At 43.3% G+C, this 20,769-nt stretch overlaps 1 protein-coding gene across 1 annotated transcript; it reads left to right on the forward strand.

The window, feature by feature from the left end:
- The first annotated feature begins 1,623 nt into the window (after positions 1 to 1,623).
- Positions 1,624 to 17,664, forward strand: LOC126503492 (gasdermin-C-like). The gene is made up of 14 exons (XM_050145200.1): positions 1,624 to 1,861; positions 2,532 to 2,629; positions 7,350 to 7,561; positions 8,209 to 8,392; positions 9,785 to 9,947; positions 10,496 to 10,607; positions 13,234 to 13,368; positions 13,546 to 13,569; positions 13,786 to 13,815; positions 14,007 to 14,033; positions 14,982 to 15,121; positions 15,631 to 15,760; positions 16,212 to 16,285; positions 16,879 to 17,664. Exons 3-14 carry the CDS (start codon positions 7,354 to 7,356, stop codon positions 17,116 to 17,118), a joined length of 1,467 nt encoding a protein of 488 aa, XP_050001157.1. The 5' UTR covers positions 1,624 to 1,861; positions 2,532 to 2,629; positions 7,350 to 7,353; the 3' UTR covers positions 17,119 to 17,664.
- Positions 17,665 to 20,769: the final 3,105 nt, after the last annotated feature.

Here is a 20,769-nt window from a genome sequence, read left to right on the forward strand (position 1 = left end):
AAATTGGTTAATTTAAGTTGTAAGAGCCAAACAGCTTCCAAAGTCTGGTGTGGATCCACATAAGACCTGAAAAGGCTTTGAGAAGATTCTGAATGCACAGAAATGGAGGTGCCCTGGGCTTCCTTGTCTCGCAGTCTCACACAGCAGCACCGCAGAGATGCTTCTTCCAACAGCTGCCTTCAAGATGGACCGGCCACCAGCCACCATGAGCAAAGCGGCATCGTGGGTTTCCACAGTCTCACACAGGCCTCGGCAGAGAGGCTAACTAGTCAGTAGTGTGTGGAGGATCTAGCTTTTGCTCATAGAGACAAAAAAATGTTTGTGGGTCAGCTGCATGCTACCTGATCACAGTGATGTTGGTGGTGATGGGGTAAGTGTGACGCTCATTGTTGTTTCTGCCGTGTTAAAAAGTGAAGTCGAGCGGAACCAGTGGCCAAAGCAGCCACTTTGGTCCCAGCCAAGCCCACTGATCAGTTTAAAACAGCGAACAAATAATGATTACAGATACACCCTAAAGCCAGATTCAGACAAAAAAAAAAAAAAACACGCAAATCTCTAAATGGGTCACAATATTTTTAAAAATGTACAAAGATTTGTGAGAGAGAGGAAAAATAGTAAAAACAGTTATAAAAAGAAGTATATAGTTTTAAAACAGAAAGTCTTTAAATAGACAGTAAAATGATATAAAAGAAAAAAAGCCATGTAAAGTTAGAAAATATACAGGACATTTGGATGGCATTGTGTTGATTTTGAATTTTTTGATGGACAAGAGACAACTGCTGAAAACATGGGATTGAAAGGGAGACTGATAAAATGTAACAACCTAATATTTTTAAAATGCATTAGCTTTAAAATAAAAGTCAAATATGTATTTGTAAAATGGAAATTAAAAGATGCATTGCTGGCTGGGCAGTGGTGATGCACGCCTTTAATCCCAGCACTTGGGAGGCAGAGGCAGGCGGATCTCTGTGAGTTCAAGGCCAGCCTGGTCTACAAGAACTAGTTCCAGGACAGACTCCAAAACAACACAGAGAAACCCTTTCTTGAAAAATCAAAAATAAAATAAAATAAAAAGATGCATTGCTCTGGAGAAGCAGCTTGGCTTTTGTTTCCACAGGAAACACGAGGCTATGGATTCATTCCAGGTTAAGATGGACCAGCTGTGGTCAAAGGAGACCTCCTGAAACTTGACAGATGATATCTATCAACAAAGGTTACAACTGGTCTTCCAGGAGTTAGTCATTACCTCAAAATTTTATCGGGTACCCTAAAGATCCTTTGCCCACAAACAGTAGGAAGCAGTTAGGAGAAAACAGCATCCACATTCCCTAGAATTTGGGGGGGGTATAAATGGTCTTAGGTTAATTGGTAGGTTATGGATGTTTATTATTTTTAGGAGAATATAGGCTAAAAATACAACTCTTAAATCAGATATTTTGCATTGACATGGATTTTGTATAGTTATATAAACTTAATTTTATTATACTGTATATATGTTTCTATTCTTGTGTAAAGGATTTTTATATATTGATACAAATTTAAGGTTAGTTTTGTTATACTATATGTATATTCCTACTCTTGGTTAAAGTATTGCTTGGACTGGGGGTGGAAATGCTGATTCACTGGGACTTAATATCTGTTATGGACTAAACTTATTATTCTCATGATATTAATAAAAGGTACAAGGGAAACTGTAAGAAGAAAATATTAAGAATAAGTATTTTTTTTATAACAAAGATTTCTTCATGGTAAGACTTGGTTCTAATTTGAGATGCCTGGAGATTGCCAGAATGGAAAAGATAAACATGAAGCTAGGAAGCCTATAAGAAGTCCTGGAAGCTCTGAGAGAGAGTTATATAAGGTGTGTAAAAGATGACATTTGTGTGTATGATCATTATAGGTTATTACAATTTCTAAGGTCAAAGTTCAAAGAAATATGTATTTAAATCAACAGTTCTCTTGTTATTGTCCTACTTGTGGTAATGTTTATAAGGACTGGCTTTAAGAAAATATGTGCATCCAATCAAGACTCATTCAAAAATATCTGGGTGCTGTTTAAGGTTCATCTAAATCTTATATAAGATGTTCTTGGAGGTTTGTACACTGTGTGAAGGTGTATTGCTGTGATTGGTGTAATAAAAAGCTGAATGACCAGTAGCTAGGCAGGAGGTGAATAGTTCCATTCTCATTTTCTGAAAATCTTGAACTAGACTTGTTTAGCTGGTTTTCTTTGGCGGGAGGAGGGAGGGAGAGAGGGAAAGGGAGAGGGAGAGAGATTTCCTAAGAATGCCTTCTTTGCTGAGCCAGGAGAGCCTGCAAGTACACCTTCAGATGTTCTCTGGTGCTGATCGGAGATGGTGGATCTTGGATGGTGGATTTGAACACTAGTTCTAAACTTAGACTCGGTTCCTAGAGAGAAGAGGTTGTGTGTGTGCTTGCATGTTCAGACCAGAATATTACATTGAAAACCAACTCAGACCTGTTAAAACAAAGGAAACAGAGTGAAGAGAATCACATTGCTTTGGTCCTAGAGTTTGTACAAGCTGTTCTTGACTCAGAAGGCCCAAGGACTGAGAGGAGTCACATTCAATTGAGCTCTCTCCAGAGGACGAAAACCTACTTCAACCTGGTAGGTGCTGATGGGGCCGAAGGAGTAATAAGGGGAGAAGGCTGTGTGGTTACAGAGGGTCCTTCAGGCTGGTTGTGAACTGAGTTGATGGTTGTTCCTATGTAATGTGACCTGCAGGGAAAAAACCATGCCATCCTTAAGTTCTCCCTAAGAGAGTCAGTAGGGAGCTCAAGAGAGCATGCAAGGGTAAAGGCTGGTCTCTGACCCATCTTTGTCAGATTTGCTGTGGGAGACATAACTGAAAATGGTCAGATGAGGACTTTTGTACAATCAGTGACAATTCTTGTTTTCTTATAGTCATATCATTCAAAACGCAGTTCCTAATCACTGAGAATCTTGTTCTTTTCTGCAAAGAAAGTCATGCAAGCAGATTACTCTTATTTAATCTTTTTTTACAAAGTGCCATAACACCTGTTGATATATGCATGTTCACGAGTATCTACAGCCAAGGTTTTTATTTCCACCCACACATCTATGTCTCAAGCATCTTATCTCCAGGACAGTTCGTACTGTCATATGCTGGTTTGTAAGATTGTCTGTTTTCATCTTTCCCTGGCTCTCAACATTAAGGTGCTGAGGGATGAATTCATTTCCACTCTCCGCTTGGAAATGGCATTCACCTCCATTGTGTTGCCCCGTGTAGAAAGCCCAAAGTCCTCTGCACTCCTTTGTCTTTCTCCTGACCCACAGAAAACCCATCGTTGATTTTTTTTTGATTATGCAACAATCTTGAGTCATCATCCCAGGGTCAGCTTTGAATATCTCTTATTCGAACATTGCTATGCATAGCCTCAGAAGTAAGTCCCATTCTTTGCTGCTCGGAATTTTATACCAAGGGATTTTTCCAGGTCACAAATCTACTTAAGCTATTTACTTGCTTTAATTATGCTTTCTTTTTCTCATTGGTAGTACAGTTGGCCTTACGGATTCGTGGATCCCGCAGCTTTGGAATTATCTAGAAAAGGGTTGAGAGAAATGACTCAGTAGGTACAGCACTTGATGTGCAAATGTGAGGGTCAGACTTCTAACTCCTAGAATCCACTTAAAACCCAGTGACCCAGGTGTCCACCCAGCATGCAGGAGGTATAGATAGGGGATCTCTGGGACAAGCTGGCTAGCTATACTAACTGAAATGGAAATCTCTGGTGTCAGGAAGAAATTTTGCCTCAATACAGAAGATGGAGAGTGATTGTCAGAGTCACTCAATGAGACCCACAGGCCTCCATATGTACCCATGTGTACGTACATCCATGCAAACCTGGGCCTTTACACATCCAAGCATGCATTCATACATACATACGCATACACCACATAGATGCCTATACAAATGTAACAAAAAAAGTATTAGGGGCTGGAGAAATGGCTCTGCAGTTAAAAGCATCTGATACTCTTCCAAAGGACCCCAGCTCAGTTCCCAGCACCCACAATGGATAGCTCAGGTTCTAGAGGATCTGGTGCCCTCCTCTGACCTCTATGGCTACCCATATGGGGCACATACACAGACACACATTAAATAAAAATGAAAACTAAATTTTTACAAAGAAAATATTCAGAAGCCTTGCACCTGATAGAATATGTTCCTACTTTCTTTTGCATTCTGCAAAAACTATGTGTGTGGCTAGTCTACTGCCCATGTTCTGAATATGAACTGTCCCTTCTCTCCCAAGTTATGTTGAATGTTTGGGTTCCTGCTACTGTCACTATCTCGGGTGTCCTGGAGAATTTTAATATGAGGTCAGCAGCTAGAGGAAATATGACACTGGGGACATGAACTTGGTACTACATCTCCCCTCCTTGTATGTCTCTCTGCCTCTTGCTGGCCAAGAAGTCACCCGTTACCTCTTCCATGTTCTCCTGTCACGATGATGTTTAGTCAAAATGCACAGGGCTAAAGCATCTGTGAACCGAACCTTCTGAAACCGCGTGTCAAAATAAATCTCTCCTTCATTAAGTTGTTTATGTCCTATATTTTTCACAATGACTTTGAACTGCTTCTGGTACAGTATTATTTTAAGTATTCTAGAAACTGTTTAAGTAGTGTGGGAAGAGTGTGTGATCATATGCAAAGACACTTGGACATCTGCAGATTTTGATTATCAGCCTAGAAATGCCCAGCTATGCGGTGATATTCTCTTTAGGCTTTACCAAATATAGCTTACCTGAAGATCAGAGTACAGAACTAAGCCACTAATTAGCCATAGAGGCCAGGCAGTGGTGGCATGCACCATTAATCTCAGTACTTGGGACACAGAAGCAAACAGATATCTGTGAGCTTAAGAACATCCTGGGCCACACAAAATGGTATCTGTCCTAAAGAGAAACAAAACTCACACAAATGTGATCCCAGCACTTGGGATCCACGCCTTTATTCCTAGTACTAGGGAGGTGGAGGCAGGAATGATGTGGCTGGGCGGAGAGAGGAATATAAGGCAGGAGGAGACAGAAGCTCAAGGCAGTCTGAGTATTTGTAGAGACAGATACAGTCTGAGGATTCAGTCTGACAATTTGAAGTGACAGGATCGCTTTTTTTTTTGGTTTGAAAATTGGTAGAGGTAAGAACTCTAGTGGCTGGCCGCTCTGCTTCTCTGCTTCTCAGTTTTCACCCTCTGATAGCTGACTCTGAGCTTTTACTATTAACATCAATTAAACTTCATGCAACTCAGCCAAGTAGATTTATGATTGTATGCATGAGCAATAACTTCTATAATATTTAATATTGTGGTAAAATATATAACATGAGCTCTGCCTTAAACAGGGTTTAGAATGTGTAAAAATACATTGTTCCAAACCTTGCTAGCAGATCTGCAGACTTCATCTTGAACAAATGAAACATTAAACTGATTGACTAACAATGTCCCTTCCTGTCTCCTCCAGTAGAAAGCATCCTTGCACTCTCTAGGTCTTGGAGAATTTGAGATAATTCATGTAATCGGATCCGTGGGTATTTATCGCTTGAATGACATATAGTTCAACATCCTTACGATTTATCAAATTATTGCATTTTGTAAACCTTCTTTCCCTTTAAGGTTGAAACAGTTCACAGTGAGAGGTCACATCTCCCTATCACATTGAAGGGCATTTAGATTGTTTCTGCATTTTGGTTCTGTGAGTAGTGCTGCAAGGCACACGAGTGTGCTATTTCGTTGTTTTCAATTCTATTTTTTTCCCCCTGAGACTGTGTTTCTCTGTGTAATCCTGGCTGTCCTGGAACTTGCTCTGTAAACCTGGCTGGCCTAGAACTCGTAGGTATCTGCCTGCCACTGCCTCCCAGTTTTCAATTCTATTAAGTTTTTGAGAAATCTTGTTTATTTCTTTCGAGGACATAACACTTTGCCTTCCCACAGTGTACAGGGTTCCATTTTTAAGCATTAATACTGACAGCTATTTCCTCTATACCTTGTGGTAACAGCACTGTGACAGGTCTAACACCTCATTGTGATGTTGGTTCACGTTTTTATGATAAGTGGTGAAATTGTGTTTTTGTTGTCTTATTGACTAATTACATTTCTTTTTGGTGACGCTGGGTCTTGAACTCAGGTCCTTATTCATGCCAGGGAAGGATTCTAATCCACTGGGGAAGGAACTGATTGCATTTCCTATTGAGAGAAATGCCTATCCAACTCATGGCACTCTTATTTCTTTTTTATTTATTGTTACTTTAAATTAGCATGGAATGATGGGTTTCTTTATGGCTTCCTCATACAGTATACACTTTGCTCATGTTCAGCCCACTATGTTTTCTTGTTCTCCTGACTCATCTCCACAGCCCCTATCTCCCTGAAAACTGTTCCTTTCTGATTTCATACTTTATACATACATATTTAATGTGTATCTATGTGTATATTTATGTGTATATACACATATTGTATATACTTATATACATATTTATGTAAACTTATATACATAAAATGTAGTATGTCTATGTGAGAGAAGCATGCAATATCTGTATCTCTGTGCATAGTCTATGTCATCTGGCGTGACGGTCCTGAGTTCTATCAGTAAGTGGTGTAATTTTACTGTTTATGGCTGGATAGACCTTAACCATACATATATACCAATTTTCTTTCCCCATTCTTCTTTTTAAAAATTATTTATTTTTATATTTATGGTTGTGAGCCTAGGAGGTGGGTGGTCCTTGGACTTCCCACAGGGCAGGGAACCCTGATTGCTCTTTGGGCTGACGAGGGAGAGGGACTTGATTGGGGGAGGGGGAGGGAAAGGGGAGGCGGCGGTGGGGAAGAGACAGAAATCTTTAATTAATTAATAAAGAAATAAATAAATTAAAAAAGAAAAAATTATTTATTTTTATGCATATGGATGGTTTGCCTGCATACATGTACACTACATGTGTGCTTGGTGTCTGAGGAGGTTAGAGCAAGGCATAGGATGCCCTAGAACTGGAGTTACAGATGTTTGTGAACCTCCACATAAGTGCTAGGATTTGAACCTGTGCCCTCTGGAAGAATAGACAGTGCTGTTAACCTATGAGCCATCCCTTCACCCTCTGCTTCCATTCATCTTTTGATGGGCTTTTAGCCTGAGTCTGTATTTTGAGTATTTGGAATAGTTCAAGGATAACTTGGATGTGTATATCTCTGCTGTGTGCTGATGTGTGGGCTCTCACTTGGGTGGTTCAGAAAAAATACCAGGAATCACTGAGAGCCAACTACACTCTTCCTCTTCTCAACTAAACTGTGCATTTCTTTCTGTCCGGTACCAGCAACATGTCCCACTCATTTGACTGGGTTTGCAAGGATGTGGTCAAAAGGCTAGGAAAAGATCTACGTCCTGTTAAATGTCGGTCAGATGCAAGGAAGTTCCGTCATTTTGAGATACTGCTGAAGACTCCTCAGTCCCTCTTTTGGAAATCTGAAGATACTCCAGTTGAATATTCCCTCCTGCAGATCTTAGAGCCAAATCTTCCAGTCCCAGGTAATGTTAACCAAGGATCAGGGAAGCATAAAATCAGCATTTTTAGTGGCACAACTTTGCAGAACCCATAAGGTGCACAGACAGGTAGCTAAGGAGCCATCCTGCTTAAAGGCAAAGGACAAGGAAGGTCCTTTGGGAATCCGCTCATTTTCTGGACTCTTCTTTGCATTTGGTCATATAATACTTACAAATGCCTCTTTAGATGGAGATATGATAACCATGTTACAAAAAAGCAGAGGTTCTTAAAACAACTTTTCAAAATCACACAGTTCAAACCGGTAGAATTAGGATCCAGACTGAGGTCAGTCTGTCTGCAAGTCACAGGAATTTTTCTTTTCCAGCAAGAGGCCCCACGGCTGGATTCTGTACTTGGAAGGATGACCCCAGGGGACATCTAGACACTGCACAAATGCTGTTTTTCTTTTTTAGAATTAAAACTATGCTTGCACTGGTTCTGGAATTTGCCCTTTGTAATAACTTATATTCAAACATTAACTATTATCACATATTTATTATATATGTAATTGTTACCTAGCTTCTTGACTAAGTATTAATTTAGGAGGAGAACTGACCTTCAAATTTCTTATTCTCAAATTAGCTGCTCCACAGTGGTTCTTGGCTAAACTTCTGTTCCCTTTCTTCTTCAGAGCCTGAAGTGTTAGATACCATCCCCCTTAAACACATCGTATACCAGAAACTGAAGGGTAACGTGGGTGTCAACGCCGTTGCAGAAGGAAATGTGAACACAGAGTATGTGCAGTCCTATGGATATGACATTGAGGTTCAGTGTATTGGCATCCCAAATTCAAAACTGGAAAGTCTTCAAAACAGGTAAAATGATAATTCAGCAAAGATTTCAGAAGTGTGTTGTAGGGAGAGGCCTCTTGTGTGTTCCCGGCTGCCCAGACTCCCGAAATAATCATACAGAAACTATATTATTTGCAATAATGTTTGGCCAATAGCTTAAGCATATTGTTAGCTAGCTCTTACATCTATAATTAACCCATTTCCATTATTTTATATTTTACCATGAGGCTTGTGGCCTACCGGCAAGTTTCCAGCATGTCTGTCTCCAGTGGCGGCTCCACGGCTTCTTCAAATCTACTTTCTTTATCCCAGCATCCAGTTTAGTTTTCTCTGCCTAGCTCTTCTCTACCCTATCAGGCCAAGCCAGTTTCTTTATTAACCAATGGTATTCACAGCATACAGAGGGAAATTACACATCAGATGTGATGTTGTAGGCAAAGAGGCATCGAGCAGGTTTTATGACAACTCACATTTTCTACTTAATTTTTTTTACAAGTCATTGAAATAATGCCTTTTAGTACCCCAATAATACTCATTAATACAGAATCACCTGCTACTGGTCTATTAATGTTACGGGGACAGAAAAACAAGACAGACATACAAAGGTTCTGATCTAGAGAAAGTTTCTGTTAATTGTCCAGATGATGGGCATGTAATGAGGAGAGAATCATAGAAGTAAGTGCTTGGAATATTGATTAAAAGGTGAGGAAGACCGTAACAATCACTTGAACACCACAGTGATTAGGAACTTAGTTGACTTATATAACATCTCTTTTGAGGTATGATTTTTGAAGTAGAAATGCATGTTTCATGGCAGAATTTTGATGTGATATAAGCATGTATGTATAAGTCAGTAGCACATCATCCTTCCATCTGGTAGCCATTATTTAATTTTTTTTCTTTATTACATTTATTTTTGCACTGTGTGTGTGTGTGTGTGTGTGTGTGCATGTGCACCCATGGCTAAAATATGGAAGTCAGAGGAAAACTTGCAGGAATCAGGTTTCTTTCTTTGCTATGTGTGTCTGGAAACCAAACTTATGCCAACAACCAGCTCTACCTGCTGAGCCATCCTGCCATCTCAGTAACTGTTACTGTTATGACAAGAATATTTACTGTCTACTGTCTCAGCCAATTTTAAGTGCATATAGTATATAGTCAAGTGTAAACCACATCAGGCTTTAATGTGTCTTCTGGGGCTCTGAGTTCATGTCCTCAATGTTCATGGTGAGCACTTCATAGACTGAGCCACATCCCCAGCCTGAAGCTGAGTCAATCTCTTTAGTGCTTAGAGGCTGGCTCATATTTTCCGTTTATTTTTGTTTTGTTTTGTTTTGTTTTTCTCTCTCATGATTTGGTCTCTGTTTCTGTGAAATTAGCCATTTGGATCTTTTCATTCTCGTTTTACACCTTCAGGAAACTTCTGGATAAGGAGCCATCATTTGTGAAAGATTACCGGATGGGAAGGTACAGCCTATATGTGGTGACGGAGGTGTTTGAAGTGACAAAGTGTGAAATGAAGGAAAACATTACCAGTGCCGATACGACAGTAGATGCAGCCATTGCCCAGGTTGTCACGGTACGGGATAGGGATGGGAAGAAAACAGCGAGCGCAGCCAGGGCAGCCTGGCCTCTCAAGGGCTCTGGGCAGCGGTTTCTAGGGCTCAGAGGGTGGGGGCCATTATTCTCCCTGCTGGTATGTAGTAAATGCTGACTCCAGATCTTAGATTGCACTCTTTTTTTAAACATGGCTTTTTATTGATCTTTGAGAATTTCACATCATAGACTCCAATCCTATTCATTTCCAGTTCCTCCATATCTGCCCTTCATCTTTGTAGCATTCCCCCAAAAGAAAACTTAAAAACAAATAATAAAAATAAAAAAATGAAAATCACAAATAAAAGTATCAATTAAACAAATAAAATCCCAAACCCAAAGAAATAATTTTGATAATTTCATAGATGTGTAGACTGCATTCTGACGACTCTCACACTGCCTTCTCTGCCCTTCCTCTACACTCATCAATCGGCCCTCCTTCTTTCAAGTCACTTTCCCTCATTCAAGTCTCTTTGTCTTGTTATATGAGACAAAGCGCTATAAACCTCTAGAAATGTTTTGTCTCTCCAGGGCCAAGCTCAGGGACAGTGGGAAAGGAAGACAATGGATTCTGTGCCTATCCAAAAGGGTACAGTGGTGGCCTACAAGAAGAAAAGACTGGTCATTGAGAATGACACTTGTGGTGAGCAGACTTGGGGGCCAAGTGGGGGTATGGTGTCCAAAGAATTGAATCTCCTTATCTCTTGACTATAAACCAGAGGAACACTCCTCACTGTCCCAGCAAAATGTTCCACCATCTTATCCACCTCTAAGCATGACCAAGCTCACCTACTGCTAGCTGTAGATGCAGCGATAGCCTTCCTCATGGGAAGGGATCTAACTTGGGGTACTCAAAAGCAGGTGTCTTTAGCTGGATGAAGCCCAGGCCCAATTCCAGCCTTCTCTAGTCACTCATCTCTAATCAGTCAATGTCCTGCTATCTCGCAAGCTCATTAGGGAGCCACAGGCCCACCAGGTGATCCTTAAAGCCCATCAATGCTCCATAAAATAATGGAACATAAAATAATATAAAACTGTAGGCAGAATGCCTGAACAACAGAGCACAGGAGTTTCCCCATGGCCTTGAAATGTACAATCCTTCAAATACACACACACACACACACACACACACACACACACACACCCCTCGGGTTCAGACTCTGCAGTGGGGCAGAAGTGTCTGTGTTAGGCATGGATCTGTGTTTTATTTGAGTGTCAGACATGAGTAGGTCTCAGAGCTCCAAGTTCCTCCTCAATGTGAAGGGCAGCTCCTCAGAAAAGGGGGGATGTCTTTCATGCATATGTGTGTATACCTATATGCACATGTGCACACATACACACATATGGACACCTCTCTCTCTCTCTCTCTCTCTCTCTCTCTCTCTCTCTCTCTCTCTCTTTCTGTCTACTTGTAAATTCTGGTCAAGGGAAAGAACTACAGTCAATCCTCTAGTCGGCAGCAATAAACAAGGAAGCATTTACACAATAGTATAATTAGTGTATGGTGGCTTCTAAGAAAAGATTATCTACACTCTATCACCACCCTTGACTGAGTCACAGGGTGGGGCATAGGTACATTATAAAAGTTAGTGGATGATGACTTCTACAGAAGTATTTTCCACACTCTATCAGCATTCTTGACTGAGATATAGGGTGGGGAGTGGGTACAGTATGGTAGAGTTAGTGGATGATGGCTTCTAGAGGAAGATTATGCACACTCTACCAGGAACCTGGACTGAGTTATAGGGCAGGTATTGGGTATAAGGTCAGAGATGCCTTTGAAATGCCTGGTGGAGATGGTCTTGCTCTGACAGATCATGCTAAGTGAAAAGAGCTTTTATTTACAGAGGGAAAGATAATGAACCCGTAACTAAAAAACATTAACAGCAAATAAACAAAAACCAGATCTGATAAATCAGATGTTGCACCCAGAAAACCAAAGCCATGTTTGTGGAGGCTGAATCCAGGGGAGTTCCGCAGAGGATAAACTGCAAAGGCTGAGGTGTGCATGGAAGGAGAGAAGTGATGTCCCCTGTGGAGGACAATTAGGGGAGCTGATAAAAAGGGACATGTATGAGAGGAGGGGATGATGGGAGGGGAATCTGGGATGAGAGCTGCTGGAGGTACAGAGAATGTTGTCAGGTCAGGAAAGAGCTTGGTGAACTAAAGACAGGTTGGGGCCAGATGCATTGCTGGTCCCTTACCTCTTGTCTTCAACTCAGCTTTGGGGGAAAATCTCATTCCCCCCTTACACAGGAGAAGGCCAGTTTTCTATGAAGCTGATGGCCAGTGATATGTAAATTGTTAAGTCGTCTTAGTCTGTTAAGAGGACTAAATTTGTGCTTGCCAATCAGCCCATGGTCCCAGTTGGTCCCTTCTCTGTTATGCCTGATTGTGTAAAGAAGATGCCCTGCTCGCCCCCTAGTGCTCAAAATCTGACTTGCAGACACTCTTCGAAGTCTGTTTTCTGTTCAACTTCCTTTAGCTCACATGTTAAATGTTGACATTTTCTCCCCCAGGCTCATTATATGTGTCAAATGCTTGACTTTGTTGTTAGGCAAGTTTTGGGCCTCAGCAAAACTCCATGAATATAATGTAGAACAATGCAAGATTGACAGATTGAGAGTGGATAAGGAAGGGTCAGGTAGTAACCGAAGGCTAACAAGAAGCCTACATGACAGGGCAGGAGGAAGCCAGTCTGCTTTACCTCACGGAGTATTTGTTTATTTCTATTTTATGAGTATTTGTGTTTTGTCTGCGTTTAAATGTACAATGTGCATTCAGACCCGAGAAGGCCAGAAGAGGGCAATGCCTTGTGTTGAGGTCCTTTGCAAGAGCAGCAGTTGATCTTGTTCTCCAGTCCTCATGGGTAATTCTTGAATGTCAGAGGTCAGGATGCTTATTTGAAATGCAGGTTTCAGGCTGGTGAGCTGGATCAGCTGGCAAAGGTGTCTGTTGCCAGGCCTGATGCCTTGAGTTCCACCTCCAGGTCCCAGGTGTTGGAAGGAGATAACTGACTCCCAGAGTTGTCCTCTAACCTCTGCATGTGCTCTGTGGCATGCAGGTACACACCATAAATAAACAGATAAACAAACATAATACAACACAATAAAATAAAATGCAAATTTCAAGGCAACTCTGAAAGGTACTGATTAAAGGTCAAGAGGCTAGTGTTTAGGTTGGCAGCATCCCTGGGGTTTGGCCTGAGGGTCCCTAAATGGGGTGCGGGAACTACTCTAGCAGGTGTAACTGCATCTCTCCTAACCAAGTCTCTTTCCCATCAGCCATTCTCCTTTTCGCCAATGCTAAGAAGAAAAACTTTCTAGGTATGCTACCTAGGGTGCTAAGAGGTTCTGGTCCCTCAGACAGGAGTGAGATATGCTATTCTGCAAGCACTCTGATAGGTATGTCTTTTTTGGACAGGATCTCCTGGGGATGGATTTATCATATGGAATTTCTCATAAAAGTAGAATTGCAAGGTGAAAAGCAAGGGTGGATGGAGGAGCTGGGAAGGTCCGAGGTAGGGTGAGGGGTGGGGTGAGTGAGTAGTGGTGAGTGATCCCTTCACTTTATTTTTCCAGGGCCTTCATCTATAAGACAGCTAGGTGAGTGGAGGGTCCTGGGGGAATGAGAGTGGAACCTGCTCCCTCATGCTGACAACTGAACAACAAAAACCCTTCTGATTGTCTTTGCCAGAGGTCTTGAGATCTGTTTTTTTCTGCACAAAATTTGGGGGTGGAAGATAGAGAAATGTCAGGGATACAGGGGAAGTAAGGTCAAATACTAATTCTTGGGTGGAACAATATATTTTCTCTTTCTAGACTGGAAGATCAGTTACATCTCTCCAATTGGTGAGTGTGTGTCTGGTGGAGTTGTGGAGATCTGAGTGATGCTCCTGTGGTCAGCCCTAGCCCTGTGGGATGGGAAAGATCATGGAAGGCCGGTGTGGAGAAAGCATAGACTGGGAATGGGGCAGGAGGAGATGGCAGGAGAGAGATACAGTGAGGATGAAGAGAGGTGATAACTTGTCTTCTCCTCCTAGGAAGGATAGAAGAACCTTACCATCAAGGTGAGTGGTTTCCTTCTTTCTTTCCTTCCTTCCTTCCTTCCTTCCTTCCTTCCTTCCTTCCTTCCTTCCTTCCTTCCTTCCTTCCTTCCTTCCTCCCTCCCTCCCTCCCTCCCTCCCTCCCTCCCTCCCTTCCTTCCTTCCTTCCCCCCCTTTTTTTCTTTTTAGAGGATACCCGGGGGTCTGGCAGGTAACCATTGGCTTGGAAGTCAAATGAGAACTTTCTTTGGGATTCAGAAAACCGAGGTCTACTGTCACATTTGTAGTTAGTTCAACTCACACATGCGCAACTGTGCACTCTAGAGTACAGCGAGGACTTAGGAGGAAGCAGTCTTCCTCCAGCATGCAATGTGAAATACTGGGATGTAAGCACCCGTGTCTTTGCAGCTTCCACTACGGCATCCTCTCACAGTCACAGATCACCCAGAGGACACTTTGGGAGAACCAGAGCATCCTGAAATGCAGTGCTGGGCTAATTCTTCATAGACGGTGGGGATACTTATTAATTAGTGTAGCTCTTACGTGCCAGGTGCCTGGCGAACACAAACTCCTTGACTCCTCACTGTGTCCCCATTTGTCACATTGCAACCTGATCCTGAAACACTGAAGACTGTCATCTCTTCGGTCTACAGTACATTTTCTTTCCCGACATCTCCCGGAAATGCACACTTGGTCACTTTTCTCCCACTGTGATAAGCAGTTGTCAGGATTTCCATCTCCTCTCCCAGTGCTGGGTCCCCTCCTTCCAGAGTGCCAAAGCTGCCAGTGTTCTAGTGTTTTCTAGCTTCATGAGAGTTGCCTCACGGGGGCTCAAGCAGGCTATCAATGGAGACGCTTTTAGCCACCAGAAATGGTACTGAAGGGCAAGGGCTTACCATCCCACAGGTGTTTAATTGAAGAATTGCTCTCACTTTCTGATTGGTTTTTTCAAGTTGCTGTCAATTTGTGCAGATTTCAAGCGCCTACAAAATGAGGTTTCCCAGATAACACAGGAACTGGCCATGCTTCCAAAGGATGTTCAAGAAATTGTGTTCTCTAACCTTCAGAGCATGCTTAGTAACAGGGAGAATCTGAATGACCTGCTTAGCATGGTAAGAGTCCCATAGCTGCCTAGAGATGATCTAACCTGCAAGAGTCAGTTGGGTGATGAGGATTCCAAGATACATGGGGGAGAAAGAATTTACGTGATAATCAGGAGATCGAGAAAGATGTCAAAGATAGGGGACCCTGACTCCATGCATAACAACGAGGGCTCAAGTGTGGTCCCTGAATTCTGCTCAGGTTCGTCCAGGGAGAGGAAGAACCCCAGCCAATACCTTTCTTAACTCCTCTGGACATAGGTATATTACACAACAACGATTTGATCCAGATATGGGAAGGTACTTGCGGGAGGTTTGCTAGTTTAAGACCTTCTGGGCTACATGGCTAGTTCAAATCTGGCTTGGGCAATAGCCTGAGACCCTGTCACACGAAAGAGAGAAATGAAGGGAAAAAGAGCCAGTTTGTAGCTTCATGGCAGAGGACTCATTCAGCATATATAAAGCCATCCAGTCCCCAGCACTGGGAATGCTGTTAGTAACAGAACATCTGTCTCCTCTAGCTGGAACTGGATCAGTTGGGGCATGTGGATGGCCCAGGTGGTGCGATCTTAGATCAGTTGCAACAGGACTCCATACCCCCATGGATTGACCTCAGGAACCTCCTTCTTTATCTCCTTCAAGCCCTAATGGGTAAGAGTGATTCGAGGGAAGTGTGGGGGAGTTCTCGTGTTGGCTCTCACAGGGCTGTTCCAGATGCCGCCTCCCCAAAGCTCTTGAGTTATCACGGTCATTCTCACATCACCCTTTTCTCTAAGGCCAGCAAGGCCAGAATGGTAACAGTTTCATGGACCACAGATAGAGTCTGAGGTGTAGAAAGTGAGCAGTCACCAAGCTTCTAGCACATTCTTGGGGGAAGATGATTCCTGTCTCAGACCTTAGATTTTCAGACTCTGTATCATGTCCCTTTGGATTCTGTGCCCATCTCAAGGGCAGGAGAACTTTCTAGGGCAGTGAGCTTGGCCTTTGAGACCAATGGGGCATAACACTATGTCCTAGAGTTCTCTCATTGGTTGTCCTCGTTCATGGTGAGAGGAAAAAGTTGAGTCTGTCACTCTGTTTCCTTATGTGTCTTTTCCCCCAGTGCTGAACGAAACCCAACTCAATCTGCTGGCCCAGTCTATGGAGAAGAGGCTCCTCCTCCATCAACGAGAGCTGGTAGGAAACCCCCATTAGCCAACATTCAGGGAGGGGGACAATAAGGAGGACTGGAAAGAGTATTTTAGAAGAAAGCCATGAATTTTCCACAAGGAGAATAGTTGGGAACTTCCTAGTTGCCTTCTCCTTCTGGGAAGCAGGCAGGTGGGGCTTGATCCTGTTACAAGCGTGTCTGTTTTCATGGCAGCTTCAGAAGTAAGGCCCACTGGGTCTAAATTAGCCACCCAGGAAGGCAGCTCTGTAGGAACTCAGGGGATGAAAGTCAGTTACAGCCTTCTTTGTTTACAGTTGCCATTTGTAAGTTGTCTTTTCTCTCCCATGTGTTTATCTGTAAATACAAATGTGTGCCCAGTCATGTGCATACATATTCACACACACACACACACACACACACACACACACACACACACACACACGCCACCCCTGTGCAGCACAGGTTTTATTATTACCATGTTGGAGCTGAGGAACCAGTGCACAGTGGCTTCAGTTTTTTCTTAGTTCATCATCCTGTGTGGCTCCTGGCTGTTAGGACAGAAGGTTTTTTACCCTGGTGTCAGAGCCTGGTCTTTCCAACCTGAGAGTTCTTCTTCTAGGTAAAGAGCATCCTGCAGCCGAACTTCAAGTATCCCTGGAACATCCCCTTCACTCTCCAGCCTCAGCTTCTTGCCCCACTCGAGGGTGAGGGCTTGACCATTACTTATGAATTGCTGATGGAGTGTGGTCTGGAGATGGAGCCGAATAATCCCAGGTCAACTTGGGATCTGGAAGCCAAGATGCCCCTGTCTGCCCTTTATGGGAGCCTGTCATTTCTGCAGCAACTTGTAGAAGCCTAAATCTCCCTCAAAGCCTGGCCCCAGTCCATGCTGAGTCCTGGATGCATTTGAGATTATGGCACCACAGCAACCATGGGAGTGGTGCTTTTTGTTCATGTTCTAGGTGGTGGGAAAAAGAATGCTAAGGGTTCTTCTTCTTTTGGTATTATTAGTCATTCACAATTATATAAATAGTATATCTTGATCATATTCTCCTCCCCACATTGTCCTTTTTAAAAAAAAATCCATCTCCTTTCTAGTAACTTCTCCTTCAACTTTTTAAAAACTCTCTGATGCATTTAATTAGGGTTGTTTGCATGAGTGTGGGATTATTAACCCGAGTAAGGGTGACTTTCTGGAGGCTACACTGCCGAGAGGCTTGACTCTGCTTTCCCCAGCAGCTTTAACTGCCTACAGTGTCTTTTAGGTCACGAGAGAATGTCGGTGGCCTTGGGCTCTCTTGGTCTTCTGCAGATAGTCATTGCTCCTGTAAGCTGATGCGTATGATCGCTGTTCCATATCCTTGCCATGTCCACAAATAAGTTTGCTGGTATCTGTGAAAACTCTTCAAATCGTAGCCTAAAGATTTAACCATTTTTCTGTGTAAAAATAGAAATAAATGCTACTTTTAATTAATTGTGTGCACTGTGAATTGTTTTTGGTGAAAGGTGCTGGTATCCGTAACTCTGAAATGCGTCAGAAATAAACTGGGAATGTCTTTAAGTAGACGGTCAATCGTACGATTAAATATGACTTTTTATCCTCCCTCTCCTTCTGTATTTATCTCGCATCACTTTCTAATTAGATCCCCCCTATTTTCTCCACTTCCACTATCACTTCTGTCCCGTTGTTTTCCTCTATCGCCCCCTACTGTTCTACTCCTACAAAGCCCCCCCTTTTTCCTTTCCTGGTTTCTGTAGTTGCTCCAAGATTTGTACTAATATCTGAAGATTTGGAGCTAGGAGGCTCAAATGAGAGGACACATTTGTGTCTTTCTGGGTCTGGGTTATCTCAATATGCTTTTCTCTAGTTCAAGCCATTCATCTTCAGAGTTCCTGAGGTCATTTTTCTTTACAGCCCAGCAGCATTCCACAGCGGACCTACACCACATTTTCATCATCAGTTGGAGGACATTCAGGTTGTTTCTGTTTCTTATTGTGAGTAGAGCAGCAGTGAACACGGCCAAGCAAAGGACTCAGCATCCAGCTCCATGCATGCTTGCTCATGAATCTGAAGGTAGCTGGATGGAACGCCACCCTGATTTCCAGGCTGATGATACCACTTTGCAATTCCACCAGATTACTGCAAACTAAGTAACTTAAAAGGAAAAAAAATCCATTCCTCTGTAGCTCTGGATATCAGACGTCAAGACATCACCCTGTCCCTCCCAGGGCTGCAGTGAGAATGGACACGGGGTCTTCCTCATTTCTGGTGACTGCTGGCTGTCCTTCACATCCCTTGGCTGGTGGCTACATCATTCTAATTTCTGCCTCTATCTTGACATGCTCTCCTTCCTTGAGGGTCTTTACTTCTGTGTCTGTCCTCCTTCCCCTAAGGACACTCACTGGTCATATAATTTAGGTCTCCCTCCAATCCAGGATGACTATCTCATGAAATATGTCTACAGAAATTGCATTTCCAAATGTTAAGTTTTGAAGCTCACGATAATGTGGCTTATCACATAAGTGTCTCTGACTTTAGGAGCCTTGGGAGGAAACTGGTATCTGAAGATGCTGCATAGGTAAATTTGGTGTGGGTGTCGTCTCTGTCTTAGTCACTGTCCTATTGCTGTGAAGAGACACCATGACCACGGCAACTCATAAAGTAAGGCATTTCACTGGGGCTTGCTTCCAGTTTCAGAGGCTTAGTCCATCATTCCCACGGCAGGGAGCATGGCAGTAAGCAGGCAGACATGATAGCATGGCAGCCGGAAGATGGAGAGGCACCGGGTCTGACCTGAACTTCTGAAACCTTAAAGCCCACCCCCAGTGACACACTTCCTCCCACAAGCCCACACTTGTTTCTAAGGCCACACCTCTAACTCCTATCAAGTAGTGCTATCGTCTAATGACCAAGCATTCAAATATATGAGCCTCACCTTACTAGACCTGGATGGAGGTGGGTGGTCCTTGGACTTCCCACAGGGCAGGGAACCCTGATTGCTCTTTGGGCTGACGAGGGAGGGGGACTCGATTGGGGGAGGGGGAGGGAAAGGGGAGGCGGTGGTGGGGAAGAGACAGAAATCTTTAATAAATAAATAAANAAGAGACAGAAATCTTTAATAAATAAATAAAAAAGAAAAAAACCCAAATATATGAGCCTATGGGGGGGGGAGCGTTCCTAATTCAAAACACATGGGACAATGAGGACTACTGAGACCTCAAGAACAATGGCAATGGGTTTTTGATCCTACTGCACGTATTGGCTTTGTGGGAGCCTAGACAGTTTCGTGGATGCTCACCTTACTAGACCTGGATGGAGGAGGGTGGTCCTTGGAGTTCCCACAGGGCAGAGAACCCTGATTGCTCTTTGGGCTGACGAGGGAGGGGGACTTGATTGGGGGAGGGGGAGGGAAAGGGGAGGCGGTGGTGGGGAAGAGACAGAAATCTTTAATAAATAAAAAAAATATATAATAACCTAAAAAAAAGTGGGCTCCCAGCAGTGAGGCTATGGGGAGTGTCTCACCTACAGGCACTTAGAAAGCAGCTCTGGATGCACATGGGTAAAGTCAGACCTGCTGGACATTGGGTGGCCAGTTTTAGATTCCTCGTGGCCCCGAGAAAGCTGTTCACATTTCACCCAGAGAACATCAGGAGCCATTGGCGATGACTGCTGGCCGTGAACGGACTGGAAGTGAGCAGACCGTTGAAGCTGCTCTCCTTGCCCAGGCCCTGGACAGTGGGTTTCAAAAGGTAAGCACTTGGCAAACAATGTGCTGGTCAATCGTGCTTGCCAACTTGATCCACCCGGTAAGAGGCAACCTCAGCTGATGGCCCGCAGCTGTCAGCTTTGCCTGTAGGCATGTGTGTGGAGTTGTTTTCTTGATGGTTAACTGAGGTACGAGGGCCTAGCTCACTGCAGACAGGGTCGCTCTAAGCAGGTGATCCTGTGTAACAGGAAGGCCGCTGGTTTGTTCCCAGTCACTTAGCCCCAAAATAACCACACAGAAACTATATTATTTAAATGACTGCCTTGGCCCATTAGCTCTAACTTCTTATTGGCTAACGCTTACATCTTAATTTAACCCATCTCCATTAATCTGTGTATCGCCATGTGGCAGTTGTTTACCGGGAAAATTTCAGCGTGTTTGACTCTGGTGGTCCCTGCCCCATAGTGTCTCTTCGACTCTGCCTTCTTCCTCCCAGCATTCAGTTCCATCTTTCTCGCCCACCTAAGTTCTGCCCTATCAACAGGCCAAGGCAGTTTCTTTATTCATTAATGGTAATCACAGCACACAGAGAGACTCTTACATCCGTTCTGGGTTGTATAAGAAAACTAAGCGAACAAGCGGGGGTGGGGGGGTGGGGGGTTGGGGGGTGGGGTGGGGTGGGAGGGTGGGGTGGGAGGGTGACAAGGCAGTGAAGCAGTGTTCCTCCGTGGGCTTTGCTTCAGTTTTTGCCTCAGGCTCTTGCCTGGACTTTTCCAACGATGACTGTGACCAGTAAGCCAGAT

This window comes from Alexandromys fortis, unplaced genomic scaffold (genome assembly GCF_014885135.2).
Source record: "Alexandromys fortis isolate MF-2015 unplaced genomic scaffold, M_Fortis_MF-2015_v1.1 scaffold_2_1_26212458, whole genome shotgun sequence".
In the NCBI taxonomy this organism is placed as follows: domain Eukaryota; kingdom Metazoa; phylum Chordata; class Mammalia; order Rodentia; family Cricetidae; genus Alexandromys; species Alexandromys fortis.